General features: G+C 46.7%; 1 protein-coding gene across 1 annotated transcript in view; it reads right to left on the bottom strand.

Moving 5' to 3' along the window:
• CIB4 (calcium and integrin binding family member 4) overlaps positions 1-16,769 on the bottom strand; it is a gene marked incomplete at its 5' end in the record, with an annotated part of 51,066 nt that extends 34,297 nt beyond the window's left edge. Inside the window, 3 exons of the mRNA XM_081068579.1 lie at positions 11,238-11,334; positions 16,225-16,259; positions 16,716-16,769. Of these exons, the coding sequence (XP_080924705.1) occupies positions 11,238-11,334; positions 16,225-16,259; positions 16,716-16,769 (186 nt within the window). The remainder of the gene's footprint in view (positions 1-11,237; positions 11,335-16,224; positions 16,260-16,715) is intronic.
• Between the last annotated feature and the right edge of the window lie 4,548 nt (positions 16,770-21,317).

Genomic DNA, 21,317 nt, shown 5'->3' with positions numbered 1-21,317 from the left:
AGGAGGCTTATCACTGGATCCAGCTGTCCTGATCCAGGCTATGGGTGATCAAAGATACTCCCCTCCCAGCATGCTGTCTTTCCTCTGTGCTCAACTCTCTGCCCTCTGGCTGAATACAGTGTGCTCAGAGGACTGCTTTGAGCTCCTGGGAGCCAAGAGGTGAATGTTAAGAGTGGGCAGCCTGGCTCCTCACCAGGGATCAAACCTCAAAAGGAGTTTCCTCAGGATGTGGTGGAAGTGGAAACAGCCTAGGCAGGAGAGGGAGTGGCCGGGGTTCCAACCTTGGCTCAGCCTCTGATGGGCCTTTTGACCTTATATGGTCATGTCCCATCTTTGAGCCTCAGTTTCTTCAACTGCAAAGGCCTGTCCACCGTTGGGAGGTGCAGTGAGGTAGTGGCCATGAAAAAGCTCTGACAAACTTGATCCCAAAATGCACAGGAAGACACCTAGAGTCCAGGTACTGGCCCCCTTCCCACCCCAACCTCTTCTCAGATGGATAGGCAGTCTCAGAGTCTGTCCAGGTGTGCCATGGCCCATGTAAAAGGGGCTCAGGAACCCCTTCCAGCCCAGGACTCTGCAAGAAGAAGCAGGATAGTTATCTGTAATAGCGGAGTTTTCACTGGACTGATTGCTTACCCCCTTTGACCCTGTGGTTCCCCAACTGTCAATGTGGTTAATAAGTTAACTAGCCGAGGGCAGCCGGGAGAGTTAGTACAGGTGCCCAAGGGCTTAGCGCTGGCCTGGTCCAGCCGCAGGACAGCAGGAGGGAGGTTCTTCTGGGGCTCTCAGGGAGGAGTGCTGTGCCCAGGTCTGCTTGGCCGCCCCAGAAGGCACTCAGCATCCTAAGAAATGGGAAGGGGATGCTGACAGAGCAGGACCAGGATGTCCTGGGCTGGGTCTCTCTAGAAGGGTCTGTGCCCACCAGGCAGCCTGAGTGAGCCTCTCTGGGCCCCAGTGCTTGGCCCTGGGGTCAAGAATCTGAGATCTGCAAAGCTCCAAGGTTTGTGATTCTCCCTTTTGTTCTTAAATCTGAATTTCCTGAGAAAAGGCTGTGTAAGCCCCCAAGACCTCACTCAGTTCATAATGCATAGGAAATGCATAGTAACTACTTATGGGATGAATGAATAAGAACCAGGTGTGAGAACCCCTATTCATCAGACTACAGAAAAATGTCTCTTATCCACAGGAATTTCCCTCTGATAACCAATAGGACAAGGAGTGACATTTCCCAGGGGTCCTTGGGGTAGGAGGGGGTTCCTGGAGCAGCCTCGCTGGGCTAGAATATGGTGTGGGGAGGGAATAGCACGGGAGCAAGGCTCTAAGGACATCAGGCAAGCAGAGTATTTGGGAAGAAGTTGGGAGTGAAGAGAACAAGAGAAAAGTCAGGGGTGGGGGGCGGTGGGCAGCTGCTGTCTGTGTGGAAGATTCTGAGATGGCAACAATGAGGAGAGGCTGTTTTTGAGATGTTTTACTTAACATCAAGAATGCAAATGTTATTCCTCTATAAAGATGACAGGTTGAACACTTGCACCTGTTCTCATTCTCTTTTGACACTCGATAAAACTAAAGGGAGTCTTTAGAGACATGGCCCACAAAAACAGAGGGAACAGCAGCAGTTATACAGTGACACGCATGGGAAGCAGATGAATGAGTGGTAAGTGACCCAACAGACACGAGAGATCACAGCCCTGAGCCTACAGTGGGAATAGTTGGTCATCAACCTATTTTACATCCCAGAATCCTCTTAAGGCTCTGGAACTGGAAGCACCAGGCCACACAAGAAATAGAGTTCAGCTAAAAGGAGGATCAGCTGAAAGTCTTGGAAAACAGTTGGAGTTCCAGATCTCCCCCTACTCAGTGCTGTTGGGTGATTGCCCCTCCCCAGCTCCTGCCAAAATTGGAAGGTTATTCTCATAACAGAGGTTTTCTGTTCTGGAGAGGTCAGCTACATTTGAGAACTGGAGATTAAATAAATATATGCATGCTGAAGCCTGAGATTCCACCAGCCCTCTTTCCTGACTCAGCCCCAGAATACTGGCAGCCAGGACTTGACTCCCAGAAGAAATGGCCCCTTCTGCTCACTTTCGAAGAAAGCTCCAGTCAATAAATCCCACCCAGGGACTCAAGCTTTGAAACAGCTTTTTAGCAACCACCGCTGACTCTTAATGACGAGCAGACAATTACCAGATATCCAAGGAAGGCCTATGGACAGGAAAGACGGAGACCTAACCAAGCTAGTGGGGGAAAGCACTTTGTAGAAAAGACCAGAGAAGACATTGCATCCAGGAAAAAGGAGAGGATACTATAAGGGGGGCGAGGGGGTGCGGGGGGGAGAGACAGAGAATGAAAATGAGCTCTTGGGAATCAAAACCATAATGGCAAAAGTGAAAAACTAAATTAGAGTTGAAGTTAAAGTTGAGGAAATCTCCCGGGAAGAAGAGCAAAGATATGAACATGAAAAGTAGGAGAGAAGAAATGAAAAGTAAAGGACCAGGAGGGAGATCCAAGATGGCAGAGTAGATAAATACTCTGCCGGCTTCCTTCTGTGAACAAATTAAAATTACAACTAAATTATAGAACAATCAACCTGAAGAACCATCTGAAGTCTGACTGAACAGAAGTTTTATAAGGATATAAAAAAAGAAGCCATGTCAAAACTGGAAGGAGTGTTGGATAAGCAGAACTGGCTAACTCCAAACTTCCATGTGGCAGTTGAGAACTGGGTAGGATATCTCGGCCACAGAGGTTCCACCCAGAGAAGCGAGGGACCCCAGCCCCACACCTACCTCCCCAGCCCAGAATACTAGTGCTGGGAAGAGGAGGTCCCACAACATCTGGCTGTGAAAAACAGTGGGGATTCTGATCATCTGGGTGGGATGAAAGATTATGGGAAACCCAGGCATCCTCTTAAAGGACCCACACACAGACTCTCTCACTCCCAGGCACTCACCTTGGGCTCTGGCGAAGGGACAGTAACTCAGGGGGTGTCAGAGACATAGGGGAGTGCAGACTGAGTTGTGTGGCTGCTGAATCTGATTGGGCTGGTGAGCTCTACAGTTCTGCCCTGCTGATTCACTGGGACCCCACCCCACCCAACTCCCCTAATACCAGAGGTACTTTCTCCAAGAGCACCTACTCCCACCAGCCTGAATTGCACTCTTTCTTGGAAAACTATCAGAGTCCTACAAACCCCGGGAAGACAGTGGCTGGACTCGGTGTGCTCTGAGACTTTTGTTAAGTAGCTTCAGGCTCAGCACTGGCACCAAACCAGAATTTACATTAAGCTGGTGACCACAGCTCTTTTGACTCTAGTGGCTCCCTGAGACTCTGCCTCACCCAACTTGCGTACCACATGAGGCTTTATCAGTGGCTGAACCTTAAGGGAGCTTGCAGGTAGCAGCAGGCCCCAGGGTGTCCTAGAATTTTGCAGAGCTACCCCAGGCCCAGGACTGATGGCAGATGTCCTCGGTTTGCAGTATGGCCTCTCTCACATACCTCCAGGGTTAGCCCAGGTGGCAAACAACTGCAGATAACTTTGTAGCTCTTATCAGGTAGTCCCCGGCCAGTCACAGGCAGTGTGTGAGCTGGGCCTGTACTGGAGCCCCTCATAAGAGGCCCCAGAAGCAGCATACTTAGAGGTTGGCTTCAGCCTAATTAGCCCCACAAGTGGCACACCCAAAGGCACCAGAGCCTACTAGAGCAAATCTCACTCAGGGGGGTAAGTCCCCCACACATTACCCTATAAGCTGTGGACATGGCTAAACCCCACAGCCAATCAGCCTGAAGGCCAATCCCACCTACTGACATGCCAATAGCAACCAAACCTCAACGATAATAGGAGGGCACAAACAACCCTCACAAGGGGGACTCCTGGAGCATCCAGGGCAGGTGACCAGGGAGACTGTGCCACTGGGTCTCACAGGACACCTACTACATAAGGTAGACACCACCTGGCCAAGACTGGGGATGTAGCAGATCTACCTAACACATAGAAACAAACAGAGAGGCAGCCAAAATGAGGAAACAAAGAAATACATCACATATAAAAGAACAGGAGAAAAATCTAGAAAAAGAACTAAATGAAATGGAGACAAGCAACCTACCAGATACAGAGTTGGAAACAACGATTATAAGGATGCTCAAGGAATTTAGTGAGAATTTCAGCAAAGAGATAGCAAGCATAAAAAAAGGACACGCATAAAAAAACTATAAAAAAAGAACCAGTCAGAAATGAGGACTATAATAACTGAAATGAAGAATGCACTAGAAGGAATCACCAGCAGACTAGAGGAAGCAGAGGCTTGAATTAGTGACTTGGAACACAAGCAGAAAACACTCAATTGGAACAGCAAAAAGAAAAAAGAATTAAAAAAATGAAGGTAGTTTAAGAGACCACTGAAACGACATCAAACATAACAACATTCACATTATGGGGGACCCAGAAGGAGAAAAGACAAAGCAAGGGATTGAGAACCTATTTGAAGAAATAATAACTGAAAACTTTCCTAACCGGGTGAAGGAAATCGACATACAAGTCCAGGAAGTGCAGAGAGTCCTAAATAAGATGAACCCAAACAGGCCCACACCAAAACACATTACAATTAGAATGGCAAAGGTTAAAGATAAAGAGAGAATACTAGAAGCAGCAAGAGAAATACAACTAGTAACTTATAAGCTCCTATAAGATTGTCAGCTGATTTCTCAACAGAAACTTTGCAGGCCAGAAGGGACTGGCACAAAATATTCAACGTGATGAAAAGCAAGGAGCTACATCCAAGATTAGTCTACTCAGCAAAGCTATCATTGAGACTCCAAGGACAGATAAGGAGCTTTACTGAGAGGAAAAGCTAAAGGAGTTCATCACCACCAAATCCATATTACAAGGAATGTTAGAGGGACTTCTTTAAGGTGGAAAAAAAATCAAAATTATGAATAATAAAATGGCAATAGCTACGTATCTATCAACAATTACTTTCAGTGTAAGTAGATTAAATGCTCCAATCAAAAGACATAGGAGGGCTTAATGGATAAGAAAACAAGAACCTTACATATGCTGCCGACAAGAGACTCACTTCGGATTGAAAGACACAGAGAGAAAGTAAAGGGATGGAAAAAGAGATTTCATAAAAATGGAAATAAAAAAAAAAGTTAGGGTAACAATACTTATACCAGACAACACAGACTTTAAAACAAAGGCTGTAACAGGGACAAAGAAGGATCCAGTAATCCCACTTCAGGGTATTTACCAAATGCTACTTTGAGGGAATGCATGCAACCATATGTTCATTGCAGCACTGTTTACAATGGACAAGATGTGGAGGCAGCCTGGGTGTCCATCGATGGATAAATGGATAGAGTGGTGGTACAAATACATAATGGAATATTGCTCAGCCATGGAAGGGAATGGGTTCTTGCCATCTGTGGTGGCATGGATGGACCTGGAGGGACTTGTGCTGAGTGGAGTGTCAGACAGAGAAAGACAGATGTAATGAGATTTCAGTTATATGTGGAACTTAAAGAATGAAATAAACAAACAAAACAGAAACAAATTTATAGATACAGAGAACATTTTGATGGTTGTCAGATGGGAGGGGGTTGGGAATGAGTGAAAAAGGTGACGGGATTAAGGAGTACAAATCAGTTGTTACACAATAGTCATGGGGATGTAGTGTATTTCATAAGGAATATAGTCAATAATATTGTAATAATTATGTATGGTGTCAGGTGGGTACTAGATTTGTCAGGTTGATAGATGGGAGGGGGTTGGGGACAGGGTGTAAAAGGTGAAGGGAGTAAGAAGCACAAACTGATAGTTACAAAATAATCATGGGGATCTAAAGTAAAGCCTGGGGAATATAGTCAATAATATGGTAATAACTATTTACAGTGCCAGGTGGGTACTAGACTAGTCAGGGGGATCATTTCTTAAATTATATAAACGTCTAATCACTATGATGTACACCTGAAATTAATATAAAATAATACTGAACATCAAAAAAGAAAAGTAAAGAACCAACCCAAGTTATACATCAGGATATTAGAGTTCCAGAAAGCAAGAACAAAGCAAAACAGAGGGGAGAAATTATCAAAGAAATAATTCATTGAAATGTCCTTGAACTGAATAGTTTCCACTGAATGAGTCTTCTGTTTGCCCAGTACACAGAGAAAAGGACTCGTTCCAACTCACATCATTGGAAATTTCAGAATACTGGGGTCAAAGAGAAGAGCCTATAAGTTTCCAGAAAGAAAAAAAAAAGATCAGGAAACAGAAAGGCTTTGGACTTCTCAATAACAACAGCAAAAGCTAACATGCAGTAGAGTGATGCTTTCTAAATTCTGAAGAAAATTGATATCCAACTTATAATTAGATTTCATCTAAACTCTCGAGTGTGAGGGGAGAATAAAGACATTTTCAGATATGTGAGGTGTTAAAACATTTACCTCCATGCACCCTTTATCAGGAAGCTACTAGAGGATGAGCTCCACCAAAACAAGGGAGTAAACAGAGAGAAAGGAAGTCGGGGAAATGGCAGATCCAAGCGAGAGGTGAAAAGAATCTGGATGATTGTGAAAGGAGATCCCACAATAACACCTACCAGGCTCACAGGGCAGCCTGGTCCTGATTAGAGCTGGTAGGAAGTGTCCAAGAAAACACTTGCCAAGAAAATGTAATGTAAAGAAAACATCTCACTTCTTTATGCCTTTAGAGACAATTTAGAGAGTTGGCAGAGGTTTGGTGTCAACTTAATAATGTAGAAAACTAAGCAAAAACAATGATGATACTAGGAAAAACAACAATAAATGTGCAGAAAGGGGAAAATAATCATAGTCTATTTCATGGCTTAGATCTGAATATCTTATGCAGTCATAATAACAATGAATATTGATCTAACCCAAATTATTATATAACTATATTGGCAGGGCAGGGGGAGGGAGTGAGGTATAGGATAGGTAGAGGGGAAGGCGAGGTTAAACTTCTTCTCTAGGGGGAAGTCCAAGGCTGAGGTACCAACAAGGGGCAATACAAGTGTGCTCTTTAGATATATGGAGGCAAGTGGCAAGAATCAGCTAAGAGCTGAAAATGGTTGCCTTCGGAGAAGGAAAATGAGGGTAACCCTCACAGAGCACCTTGACTCTTGGCATGCATGAATAATTTTGACTTAAAAACTGAAATAAATAAATAAATATTAAAACATATTCTCCCATCCCTGCCCCTCCTACTTTGGTAATTTCCTGAGAGGCTGAAGAAATACGAGGACTTCTTGTTGCTGAAAGTTTTGGGAGTGAGTTTTTGCCAGCCATTCTAAGCAGATAGGTCTAGACTACAAGCAGGCTTCAGGAAGGCTCAGAAAAAACGGGGCAGAGATGGAAACGGAGATGGAGCTGCAACCTTAGGAGCCACACCTGGGGAGCCTCCTGACACCTCAGGCAGGTTTCCAAACCTCTCCACACTTTTACAGAATTGATGCTGTGATACAATGCAGTCGGGGCTGGGCTGTGCATAGACCACCAGCACCAGCAGGGAGGAGGAAGAGACCAGCGGAGCGAAGTGGCCTCATTTGGTGTGCAAGTTTCCATCAAATCTGCTTTGAGACCCCAAGCCACCCACAGTCCTGGGCCCAGAAATTTGAAACCCGGGTCACACCAAGCGGCTACTCATCTGTGTTTACAGAAAGCAAGATTGTTATTTACAAGAACAGAAACACTGAGCTAATTTCCTTTTAAATACACCAAACAGAGCAGCAGACAAAAAGAAAACAGCAGGCTTCTGAGTGGAAAAGGTAGGGCAGTCTTGTCAGCAGGCTTTCCCCACTATTCTCTGGTGCCCGGGCCACACTCTCGCCTTGCTCTCTGGGGATAGGCAGACTCTCCACAATACTAAAAAACCTACTCTTTCCACGAGTGAACCCAAGTTAAAAAAAACAGGACTTGCTTCCCAGACCACTCAAGACCCTGAGCCAAGTTACAGCCATGCCCGGAGCTCCCTGGGGCCCCATTCTCAAAGCCTTTTCCAGAGATGTGTTCTGGGCAGTGTGAGTCACCCAAGCTCCCGTCCTTGGGGCTGCAGAGGACACAGGGATACTCAGGCTCTCACCCCCCAGCAAGCCTCTCCTTGCTCATTTTGGGAAGCAAGTTTTTATTGCTTCATCCAGGATTGGAAAGACACGGAAGGAAGCTTTACTCCTAGATCTAAATCCCTAAAAGTTATCACTGAGGACCAGTGATAATCAGTGACAACATTCTTGACAACCAGTAACAAAGGGGAAAAAATAAGGACAGAAAGGGATGTGTATGGAAAGAATGGTTCTTGCTTCTGGGGTTAGAGCTTTCTCACATTTTGTTCTAAAATGAACGTTTTTTAAAAATTAAATGACGGTGATTGTGGTTGACATATTTTTTAATGTCCTTACTTGGCAAAATTGGAAAGTTGGCATCTCTAGCTAGTCCTTCCTCAAAAAAAGAATTTCTGTTTTGAAATTTTATGACTATGAATGTCCAAAATCTGGGACGTACGATGGTGGATGACAAAAAAGAGACTAAGACTCAGGGCCAGAATCACAAACTCAGAGGGTAGGGAGGGCACCAACACGCAGAGTCCAGTCTCCTTTTGGTACCAAAATGTGATGGGATATCTCAGTTAAATGGTTGGCCAGCCCCACTTCGTGCCCTTCAGTGACCGGGAGATCATTCTCTCTGTGCACAGTTCTGATGAATAGAAAATACTTCCTTGGCTTGGTGAGAAATCTTGGTCCTTGGACCCAAGCCTGTGCCTGTGCCAGGCCTGCCCTCTTTCAAGGCAAACAGGTTCCACGCCTACATCCCTCCGACCCAGTCTTCTTTGGTTGGGATCTGTTTGCTTCCTGTGACCCCCAGTCATTCCTCTGGTGAAGTGACCTGCCTAAGATCGCATGGCTAGCCAGTTAGTTCAAATCCAGCTCTTCTGCTCCGGTCCCAGTACCCTGTACCCTAGTTCTCTAGATGTGGCAATGGCTCACCGTCCTCAATTCATGAGATGGCTCTGGTTGTTCAGAAGCAGTTGGAAAAGCAACAAAGGAACCAAAGTGAAAGGAAAAACAACATACAAAGAAGTCAATGGGATCCCAATAAACACATATCTGCATAGAAAAAAGTATGAAAGGAAATAAGGCAAAATGGTCATGATGGTCGTCATCCCTCGAGGTGGGTTACCTGATGATTTTATTGTATTTTTGCTTTTCTGTGTTTTCCAGTTCTATTTATTTTTTTTATATTGACCTGGTTTTTATTTCTATGAGCGAATAAAATAATGACCATTTTGAAAGATGAAATACGAAAAGTAAAATTAAGGTAATCTCATCCCAAGACCCCGTCTCAGTTCGCAGCTACTGTCCAAAGAAAAAGTTCTTGGGTGTCTGGTGCTCCAGAGATGGCCCAGACCCTAGCCCGGCCCTGTGGGTGTGGTCTGCGGGGAGACACACCCTCCACAGCTGTCCATCACTGTGCTTTCACAGCAGCCTGACCTTCCCGCTGCATGAACACCTAGCCTGGCTGCCCAAAGTTGAGCCCAAAGCCACGCAGACTCCAGATCACCTGGGGTCCTTGCCAGTGTGCTCCAGCCCATTTGCCCCTCCTCCATTCTTCTCAAGCCTTGCTGCACCCTTCGCCAACCCACCCCTCGCTCTCACCCCTGAGATGGAAGAGAGGAGTGGATGAGAAGATAAACGGTGGGTGCTGAGGACCATGGCTTACCCCTACATGGTCTGTTACACACAGCACAGAGTATACATACTGTTTCACAGACAAGGGACTAAGGCTTAAAGGGGAAATGTTAAACATGGGTGTGATGAGTTGGGTCAGATCCAGACCTCGGATCCTAGTCTAGTGTCTGTCCTCTGGGCTCAGAACAGAGCCCCCAGGCCCCACTAGGGTGTGCTGGGTCCATGCAGAGTGCTGGCGCCACAGATTAGCTGACACCCTCCGTGCCAGCCCTCCAGGTCGCTCCCCAGGGCACCTTGCAGACCCAGGCACACGGTAAACACTGAGCTAAGAAGTCCAGGGCCCAGCCTGGGTGTCAGAGTCTTGACTGATGGTTCCTGTTCTGCCATCAGGTGGCCCTGGACAACACATTTCCTTTTCAGGGCCTCAGTTTTCCGACGGGTAAAACCAGGGTGGAGAGCCTTTCTTTGACAGGGATTAGACTGGGTAATCTCCAAATTTCTTTCCCAGCTTAACATTCAGATATTCTGGGACTGATCAGGGACAACAGTCATCCCCCACCCATTCGGCCTTGCCTCTGTGTTTGGGCTGCCCCTTGGGTCCCTGAGTGGATAGTCGAGGTCTGAGAGAAGTCGCGGCCACCACGTGTAGGTGTGTTTGAGTACATGTGCATGTGAGAGGGTGTGGACATATGCACATGTGGGTGTGGAGGGGTACGTATGTGAGTAGGAGCTACCAGGACAGGTTTTGTACCTGGTACAGGTACATTCTCCAATTATTTCACCTTTTTGAGGACTCTGCTCCTTTCCTTTCCAAAGCCCCAGCCATCTCACGTCCCCTCCAGTCCCCTTCTCGTGCCTTTGACTTCTCCATTCCTGCCTCTGTCTCAAGCCCCAGCTCTGTGTTCTTTCTCTGTCTCCACCTTAGAACAAGACCTGTCACTTTGGAGCCCTCCTTGAATGTGTGCCCCCTGCACCCATGTGATCTCTTCCTCAGGATGCCTCCCGCACCCAGGTCCCTGGCCCTCTCCCAAGAGGTGCCCACAGCTCTCAGAGTGCATCTTGTTCCAGACAGAAATGAAGATGGGTTCTATTGCATGACAAATTCAAAGCATTCATTTTTCTGCTGAGATCCAAATGAAAATTCAGGAAGCCTGACACCACCATGATTTGTTAACCTGACATTGCCTCTCTATGCATTGAACAAATTTTAATTAAAATCTCAGAATTGATTAGGAAGCCCTTTTGTTGTGCACCTCTGGGCTCTTCCAGGCTTCCAGGGGGAAGGGCAGGGCTTTGTCTCGACAGAGACAAAGGCTCAAGGATGGTCCCTAAAAGATTGGGAGTGGGGGCGGTGGGCGCTGACAACTCAGGCACGCACAGCCTGTTGGAGTGCGAGGAGCCTTAGGGAGCACATGGAAACTCCAGCCATCCCCATCTCTCCACCCACTTCACAGGTGAGAAAACTGAGACCAGGACTTTCAACCCCTCAGCAGATGCCAGTGACACCACTCCCACCCCACCCCACCCCCCTGGACTCACCCTCAGGGCTGGCAGGGAGCTGACCTGGTCCATGGTCAGTGTCGCCTCCTTGTAGTACTTTCCAGGAGGGCAGAGCTTCAGGAAGGTGTCATGGATGCTGAGAAGAGAGGAGTGCTGGGCTGGGGGGTAGAGATGAGCAAGCCCCTTGCCCTGCTGGGCTCTCTTTGGAGGAAGGGAACTCAGGATTGACTGACACAGAAAAGGCAGTGGTAAACCTTTCCACCTTCTTAGAAACATCCCTGAGGTTCTGTGGTGCCCAGCATATTGTGTGTGGGGGGGGGGAAGGGAGGGCGGGGAAAGATGAGCCAAGTGTGAGGAAACGTGTGTGAATGTGCTCTGTAGCCTGGAACACACTCTAGAAATGTCATTCATAGGAAGTCAGAGCTGGAAGAGACTTCTGTCATCACTCAGTCCAGTCCTTCATTTACAGATGGAGAAACCAGTAGGGACTTGTTTGGGGAAGCCAGCCTGCGGCCCCAGGCCATCTGCCCAGGCCCACCTTTAGCCCCCAGGAAAGAGGCCACTCAGTGGGTGTGGCCAAGTCAGGATTAGAACCCAGCAGCCTGCAGCCAGCAAACCACATGGCTGCCCTAGGCCCAGCAAGCTGGTAACAGACTGGGGGACTAGCAGTTCTCCTAACCGATCCTGGAATCCATGTCTCTGCCTGCAGGCCCCCACCTGGTCCAGGGAATTTTGCTTGTGAGTGACAGGCAGAGGGTGAAATGCTGGGTGACTGCTGAGAAGAAGAGGGCAGGAGGGAACTCTGCCCCAGGACAAGAGAGGACGAGCCCTCATCCTCCAGTCTCCTCCTGCGTTCATGGAGAGCAGACTCCACCAGCCTTGTAAGGGGCCCTGAACTACTCTTGTCAGAGACTACTCTGACAAGCTTGGGAGGGAACTGAGAGGCAGGGTGAGGAATGGGTAGCGGGAGACATTCTCCAGGAAAATATTGGGGGGAACTGAAGGATAGCAAGGAGGAGAGGAAGGCCATCGGTAATGCAGGGACTCTGGTCCCGCTCCCCACACAAGAACGCAGGATATGGCGAGGCCAAAAAGGAACAACAATGGAGCCATAGATAGGGGGTTCACACCACTATATTCTCGATGGCGGCTGATCAAGACACAAAAGCAAACATCCGCCAGTACCCCAACAAGGGGTCTTCCTGCACCCCAGTCTCGCTGGTGTCCGGGCAAGACACCGGAAGTAGGATCATCATGATCCGCGATCCAAAATCCACTTGCTAACGCACTTGCCAGCCACAATCTGCCATCCGCTTCTCTTCCAGCCAACCAACCAATCCCTTGCTAACTGCAGTCCGCGCTTGCTAGCTCAGCCACGGCAGTTAGATCAGTGGCCAACGGCTAACTGGGTACAGCTGATGGCCATCTACTACCCGAGCCAACACCTTTCCACCTGAGGGCAAGAGCCTGGAAACTGCTCTGTCCCCACACCATCATTGCAGGAGTGTCCAGTAGCCTGAAAGGCGAAGGGGCAGTGGGAGCCACATGTCCCAGACAAAGGGAGTGTTTTATCACTGTCTTTGTTAGAATCGCTGGTGGGAGGTGATAATAAAAAGCAGAATAAACTTCAGTAGTTTTTATTAATTTTTAAGAATTCCCTGAGGCTATATGGTTGGTTGGGCGGACTGCTCCCTCTGTCTGCCCCCTAGATCCCCCACTGGGAGTGTTGCTGCATGTTGCCAACTGTCAAGGACATTTTTCATGTAACATGCATGACAATCCTGCAAGGACAGGACCACTAACTCTCTAGTTTACAGACAAGGAAACTGAGGCTCAAGGAGGTAAAGTAACATGCCTAAGGTCACAGAGTGGTAAGTGTGAAAGCCAGAGCTGCAGACACCCCAGCTCTTTCCCCAGGAGCCCAGAGAAGGGAGGTGTCAGGACAGCTGAGGTAAAAAGAAGAACCCCTCCTGTCGCTGCCACCCTCTTTTCTCATTTACCAAGCTCCATGTGCTAGGTGCATTAAAGCATATTGTTTCATTGAATCTTCCCATCAGCCCCTGGGAGAGGCATAGGGGTGATAATTTCTATAGATGGGTAATTTCTAAACATTAGTCTCAGAGAGCTTAAGGGTTGTGCCCAAGGTCAGATAGCTTGGAAGAAATGGAGTGGGGTCTGAACCCTAAACCAGGTTCTTCGGGCTGTGCCCCCCATCCCTAAAGTGTTCGCTTCCACCCAGGTGAGAGACTTGCAACCCCACCCCCCTGGAGAGCTTTCTGGGGGAGGGGGTGCTGTGGGGAGGGCCCTGCCCAGACTTCATGCCTTTCCAGGCCTCCGAGTGGGTGGGCTGTCCGCAGATGAATCAGTGGCTGCGTCTCAGCTGCCACAAAATGTTCTCCTCCTCCAAATATGGACCAGCTGGCTCTAAGTGGAGCCCTGAATTAATCACTAATGGACTCAAAGTCAAAGCCATTTGAAAAGCTCACACGCTCAGCCTTGCCAGAAGTCATTCAGCCAAGGCTGTGTCTCCCTTCTACACCTAGCTCGACACAGGGAGGGGTGGTCTGCAGCTCTGCTGCTCACACTTGGTGGGGCGTTGGACCTGCCATGTTCCCTGTCAGGCCTCAGCTTCCCCTCTGTAAGATGAGTCCAGGTACTCCCCCCACTCCCTCCTGTTCAGGCTTTCTGGGGCTATTTCTGTACCTCTCTCTGGCATCCTGTCCACCCCTGGCCTCTGAGGCCCTCGAATTTAGCAGTTTTCAACTGGGTCCCATATTAGAATCATGTGGGGAGCATGGGAAAGGATCTGAGTCCAGCCCTAGACATTTTCATTCAAGGCCAGGGTAGGGCCTACTCACCTGTCGGTTCTACAAGCTTCCATGTTTCTATGGCAGAAACAGGACCGAGAACCAGGTCCAGTGCAGGCCTTGACTTCCCCTCCTCTAGTCCCAGCCTGGGCTTGGGATAAATAGGCCGGTGGTACGGGCTGCAGATATTGTATAAATAGCCCTATCTTTAGCCTGAAAGTGTGGCTTTTTGTCCCATTATCTTGGGCCTCCAAGTTGTGTGCCTTGGGCAAATCACCAAAATTTCTCTGAGCCATTTTCCTCATTTGCAAAACGGAGATGATAATACCATGAAAATAGCAGCTACCACATACTCAGCACTGACCCCTGTGCCAGGCACTGCTCTAACTCCTGACATGGATTTGCTCATCTATGTGTGCTCATCCCATAGTAACAACCATGGGAGGTTAGGGGCCATTCCTCTTATATCACACCTTCTATAAGTGTGGGAACTGAGGCTCCGCGAAGGTAAGAAACTCACCCACAGTCACATAGCTAGGAAGTAGCAGAGCTGAGCCTCGAACCCAGGACTTTGGCTTCCAGGAAGGAAGTCTGAAAACCACTTTGCCTGCTGGCCTGCTGGTGTTCTAGAAGGTCTAGGAGCTAAAGGCCAGGACACGGCCTGGAGACTGGAAAGTCTCCATTTCTATGGCTTGGAATTTCTCCTGTGGATTTATTCTCACCTGTTGGATAAACTTTTTCTACATAAATGGTTGATATAACACTATTTGTTAAACTGAAAACCGTAAACAACATAAGTGTACTTTACAGGAGTTTGGTAAAATGAATTATGCTTCTACCACAGGATGGAATGCTCCATAGCCATTAAAAAAGAATGAGGCAGATCTCATGTGCTTTAAGTAAAAACTAGCCAAGATGAAAACTTAAAAAAAAAAGTCCAAAACAGTATGAATGCTACACTATAAATGGGTAAATGCTACAGTATGAATGAGATAAATTTTTTGAAGGCTATATATATGTAGGTCTGTCTATGAAAGATTCTTCTGGAAGGCTAAATGAGAAACTGACTGAACAGAAGCTATCTTTGGGGAGAAGGCCTGGAAAAGCGGAGGGAAACATTTGCTTTTCATTGAGAACTATCCATGCTATTAGAATTTTCTAGCCATGTTCACATATTACGTTTCAAAATTCTATTTTATTTTTATTCAAGAGTTACATTTTAGAAAATCTCAATATGGTAGTAGAATATGAGTCATTTGGAGTTTTGTCATATTTTTGTATATTTTTAAAAAGTGAGTGAATTTTAATTTTAAAAGGAAAAAAATGTAGCCCCAGACTGTCGCTGGTCTCCGTAGCTCCCTGTATCTGGCCATCCCTCAGTCCCTATTTGTGCCTGGGGAGTCTCATGCTTGTGGCTAAGTCATTGCCTTGTATGAGACCCTGAGAGGGAAGTGTGGCTTCCAGGTTGGACGTCATGGTTGAGGAGGGTGAGTCAAAGGTGAGACAATGAGGAGAGAGGATCCCAGTGCTGAAGGTCTAAAAGTGGTCTCCTTATTTCAACCCCACCTCACCCCGTGCCTTAGTGAGCTCAGTTACCCATCTAACAAGTTTTTGTTGAGTTCCTGGCTTGGGCTGGGCACTCACGCACCTCTTATGCCTTTTACTCCCTCTGCAATCCCAGGAGGGGTTATTGTGATGGGTGTCTTTACCCTGAAACCTTCCCTAATGGACAGAAACCTGCCTGAGGACAGGGATTGGCCACTGCTTCCAGTGCCGTCAGAGTGTCTGCACATACCAGGCACTCAAGAGAGGCTTGGGGACAGAAGGGAGGGAGGACACCTTGCTGAAGAGAAATGCAGTCGCACATCAAGGTTACCCAGCCAGTGAACAGCCCACATGGGCTTCAGACCTCTTTACTGAGTCCTTCCTCCTTTCCCACATTATCCCAAGGAGGCCCTGTCCATCTCTGTGATTCTGTGAAGAAACTGTGCCTTGGATCTCATAGCAGCCTAAAGCCTAACATTTCACTCAACTCCAGTCTAGCCTGAGAATCATGGCCTCAGACTCTTAGGGCTTGGGGTCCATCTCTGCCTGCCCTGTGCAGCCTCATCTCCAGGGCTCTGTGGGTCTGAGTAGAGACCACACTCAGGGACTAGGGTGCGGCTCTACTAGGGCAAGACTCCAGCTCAGGGACAGGCAAAGGGGGCCCCTCTACTCACCACAGGATTTCATTTCTGGTCAGAAAAGTCAGGGCCTACAACAAACCACAGACAGGTGACCCTGCCCACTCCGTCCAGCTCTGCCCTGGCTTCCCAGGGAGTGGGGAGCTTAGGGGCCAGGGTGGGAAAACCCAAGCTCTCAGGCTATAGTTAGAGAAATGGAGGCACCCCAGCCCTGGCCAGTGGGTGCCCAAGGAGGCAAACGGTGTCCTTCCCTCCTCCCCGATCTCTGATGGCCTTGGGAAGGAGTGTGTTGGCACAGACCTAAAGAGAGGATCAGAAACAAGACTAAAACTGGGCTGTGGGGCAGGAGACACATGGGAAGGGGGCCTCAAAAGACTGGTCTGGGCCACATGGATGCAGGTTTGGCAAAAGAAGGGCCACCATTACTCCAACTGGTAAACACTAGAGTTTTGGGTAAGAGTTTTCCTGCTCGCCCCACCTGCCTTGGGAAGTTCTCATGCCCTGAATCTCCTACCTGATTGACCCACCTGATATTCTTCCAGGTCCTCCCAATGCATCTGGTACCTCAAACATTGTCCCATGCCAGCCCCGCCTTTCTCTCTGCTGTGGAACCTCGGCCCCAAGGGCTCACCAGTTTGTGTGACTAGGTGATCTGGTTGCCATGGTGACCTATAGTCCACCTTCTGCCCATTCTACCTGAGCCCCTGAGTGAGCGAAGAAATAGGTTCTTTTGGTTCCCTACGCCAATAGACATCGCCTCCCAAACAACGAACAGAAAGGCAGCCCAATATCAGGGTTGGCTCAGGAGTCATGCTGCCTGGGTTCAAATCCCAGATCTGCCCATGCTGACAAGACCTGGGACCTTAGGCAGGTTACAACCTTTCTGTGTCTTAGTTTCCTCATCTATAAAATGGGGATGATAATCATGGGATCGTTGTGAGTATTATTTAAGTTAATACAGGTAACAATGCCTGGCACAAAATAAGTGCTCAATAAATGTTAGCTATTAGAACCGTGTCCCAAGCACTGTGCCAGGTGTGAAGACACAGAAATGAGTAAACATAGACCCTGACCTCAAGAAGTGACCCAAAGAGCACAGAAAAGGGCACTGCACCCCATCATTCAGGGTTCCTGCAGGAGCAGAGGGCACACTCAAATTAGGATAATTTGAAGAGGATCTGTTAAAGGGACTTTATGGAACTCTCCACAAAGGCAAGTTCAGGGTGTAGGGAAACTACCCAGGAGAGTGCAGTGTCCTGGGGCTAGTAACCACAGAGCCGCTACCCGTCCTGGCCCAACGCATGGAATAAATATCCCAGCATCTCCTCTTCCCCTGATCTCCTGTGGGGACAGAGAGCAGGGTGGAGAGTGAATCGGGAAAGACAGAGAAATCCAGCACCATGTCAGTCTTAAGGCCGGGAGGGGCCTCCTGAAACCACCCCAATCCTGCCTCTGGGGTGATCTGCACACCCACCCTCACTGTGCCTGTGTGAGTTTCCTGGTTCTACCCAGGTCCTCCCACACACTCTCCTAGGTAAACATCCCAAAGGCTTTCTGTTGGAGTTAATTTATATCTCTGGAAATGCAAATGATCATTTTTCTTCATCTGTCCTCCCCGGAGATGGAGCTTGGCAGAAGAAACCCAGGAGCCCTCAGTCCTTCATTTACTTGGCAGACACAGGTGGAATATCTACAGTGTGCCAGGAACCCAGCTTGACCCTGGGGAGAGATGAGCAAATGTGGTCTCAGCCCTCAAGAAACAGATACTTGCAACACACAAATACACACACACACACACACACACACACACGCACACCAAGGGAAATTGAACAGATAACATCAGAGGTGTAATAGTATGAGTATTTAGAAACAGAGAGACCACTGGGCAAGAAGTCTTCATGTAGGTGGGGGCATTTAAGTGGTTGTTATAATATGAATGTTAAGAATATGGGCTGGCTGCATCCTCTCAGGCAAGTCATAAAACTAAGCCTCAGTTTTCTCATCTGTAAAATGGGAATAATAAATCCTTACTTTATAGGATTAATGCAAGGACAAAATAAAATGTTATGTTTATTTAGCTCTTATTTAGCAAGGTACCTGGTGCATAATAAGTTCACAACCAAAGGTAAATAATATTATTTCTTTTTACAGTTGGGCCTGGAAGAAAGGGTAGGATTTTAGTAGGCCAAGATAGTAATTAAATCCCATCTTCTCCTAAGCCCTTTGAGTTACTATCATTGTCTATTGAGCAGCCAGGTGTATCCACATAAGCTATCTCCTGTTGTACACACAGAGCTCTGTGAGGTCTGCAGAATATTGATCCTTTACTCTGGTGAAGGCAGAAGCTGGTGAAGTTCAGTGTTGCCATGGGGTCCCTCAGCTAGCGAGTGAGCAAGAAAGGATCCAAGCCTGGATTGCAAGTGCAGGCCTGGGGATTCCCACAGCGTGGGGTGGGGTGTGGGTCACACCCAGGAGTCTGCTTCACTCTCTAGTCTCACTCAGGCCTCCTGCTACATCGAGGTGCAAGAGGCAGCGTGGCACAGGCTGGTAGGTACATTTAACACCCAGTCGGCACTCGCTAAAAAGAGAACAAAAACAAACTAGAGAACCTCCCTGCAGCTCAGAGCTTTTAACTATTTATTCAGCAACTATTTAGTGAAGTAGGCAGTGGAGAGCATGAAGGAAACAGACAAGGTGCTCGTGGAGCCAGATACACAGGAAAAACGCCATTCCTTAGACAGTGATGAGTGCCATGAAAGAAAGAAAGAAAGAAAGAAAGAAAGCAAAGATGGATGAGTGTGGGATGGCAGAGGCACCATTTGAGTGGAGATCTGAGGAACCAGGAGAGAAGATCCAGGCTGAGAAATCAGGAGAGTTTTCCAGGCCCAGAAGGTAACAGCATAGAATTTAAAAACACTAGTTTTCATTGTATTTGTTTGTATGGCTCCTTCTATTTTGAAACTGATGCAGGTTTGCCTTTTATAATTGTGATATAAATTTCCTTTATAAATATATCTATTGAATGAAAAGAAATAGGAGCTCATCTAAATAATAATATCAAGTAAATAATTATACAAGTGGTAAAAGAGTATGCCACAAATAACTAACGTGTGTGTGCCTCTGTTACCTCACACAGGTAACCAAGGTTTGCAAACTCTGCTAGCCACCTCTCTCCTTTAGTTTTCATTCCCCTACATGCTCCCCAACCCTTACCCACACCCCCCCACACACACACACACAAAAGCTCTGCGATTTTATCCTAGAGAGGGTTTTCATTGGTTCTCACAAATAACAATAGTAGCAATAAGAATATCACCTTACATTTGCATATCCCTTTGTAATTCCAAAATGCTTTTCTATTTCATTTCATTTCATTTGTACCAAGAAATACCATTTCATTTGTCCAAGAAATAAAGGCCTATGCTCCTTAAAAGAAAAGAAAGAAAAATTCTCTCCCCCGTATGATTCTGCCTTCAATATATTAACCAACCAGCATCCCTAACCCCCTCCATCCTGTTAAATCTCTCAAACTCCTCTTCGACAGGGATTTTGAAAGGGGTGTAATTGAGCAGCAGCAGGCCCAGTCCTGCCTGGACAGCTCTTCATTCTTCCTCTCCAGGGTCTGCCCCTGCACGAGAACCCCCTTGTGTAGGATGGGATATGTTCTTTGCAAGGTTTCCTGCAAGGTCACCTTGCAATGAACTCTACCAACTGTTCAAACTGCCACCCCTACTCCGACCTTGATTTAGATGTCTCTTAAAATTCAAAAAGGAGTGGGGGAAAAAAATTTGTATCCAGAATACATAAAGAACTCCTACAACTCAACACCAAAAAGACAAATAGTTCAACTAAAAAGTGGGCAAAGGATTTGAATAGACATTTCTCCAAAGAAGATGTAGAAATGGCCAATGGGCATGTGAAAAGATGCTCGGCATAATTAGCCATCAGGGAGATGCAAATCAAAACCACAGTTAGGTACCACTGCACACCCACTAGTATGGCCAGAGTCAAATATGCAGTAAATATTGGTGAGAAAGCAGAGAAACTGGAACCCTGTGGTAGGAATGGTGTAGCCACTTTAGAAAAGAGTTTGGCAGTTTCTCAAAATGTTAAGCAATTACCATATATTAAAAACAAGACAACAGACCCAAGATGGAGTTACTTGTGCTGAGCTCCACATCACTAAACCAAGACTTTATTACAGTTTCAACTCTCCAAGATATGGTGTCTTAAATCAATCAATCAGGAATCACCTAATCAGCACCAGTGAAGTCATCTGCTAGATAGACCCCTTCAACCCTCTAAAGGAAGGTGTCCTTGCCACAACCAACCTGTTTTGGCTAGTATAACTTCCTTGTTTTCACTCCCTTGTACCTATATAAGTCTTTTAAAAGTCCTTTATAGCTCCTTGGACAGACCTCCTTTCTATCTGCTACATTGGATGCTGTCCCATTTCTGAATTGTTGAATAAAGCTAATAAGATCTTTAAAATTTACTCAGATGAATTTTGTTTTACATATGACCCTGCAATTCCGTTCCTGGGTATATACCCAAGAGAAATGAAAACAATTTGTCCACATAAAAACTCTCACATAAATGTTCATACTAGGATTATTCATAATAGGCAAAAAAGTGAAGACAGCCCAAATGATCATTAACTGATGAATGTATAAATAAAATGTGGCATATCTAATATAATGGAATATTATTCTGCAATAAAAATAAATGAAGTATTGATATTGACACAGGGTACAATATGAATGAAGCTTGAAAACATTATATGAAACTAAGGAAGCTAATCACAAGAGGCCATATCACATATTATATCTTTCTGTTTAAGTGAATGTTCAGAGTAGACAAATCCATAGAGACAGAAAGTAGATTGGTGGTTGCCAGGAGAAGTGAGAAGGGGAGATTGGGAGGTTCCTACTAATGGATATGGAGCTTCTTTTTGGGGTGATGAAAATATTCTAAAATTAGATGGTGGTGATGGTTGTACAACTCTGTGAATATACTAAAAAACATCAAGTTGTGCACTTTAAGAGTGAATTGTAGGGTATGTCAGTTATTTCTTAATAAAGTTGCTATTAAAAATAATTTAAGGAGTGTATATGTCCTAACTTAATGCC

The sequence above is a fragment of the Rhinolophus hipposideros genome (assembly GCF_964194185.1).
Source record: "Rhinolophus hipposideros genome assembly, chromosome: 12".
In the NCBI taxonomy this organism is placed as follows: Eukaryota; Metazoa; Chordata; class Mammalia; order Chiroptera; family Rhinolophidae; genus Rhinolophus; species Rhinolophus hipposideros.
Note: the sequence above shows the minus strand (reverse complement) of the source record. Positions and strands in the feature narration are given on the sequence as shown.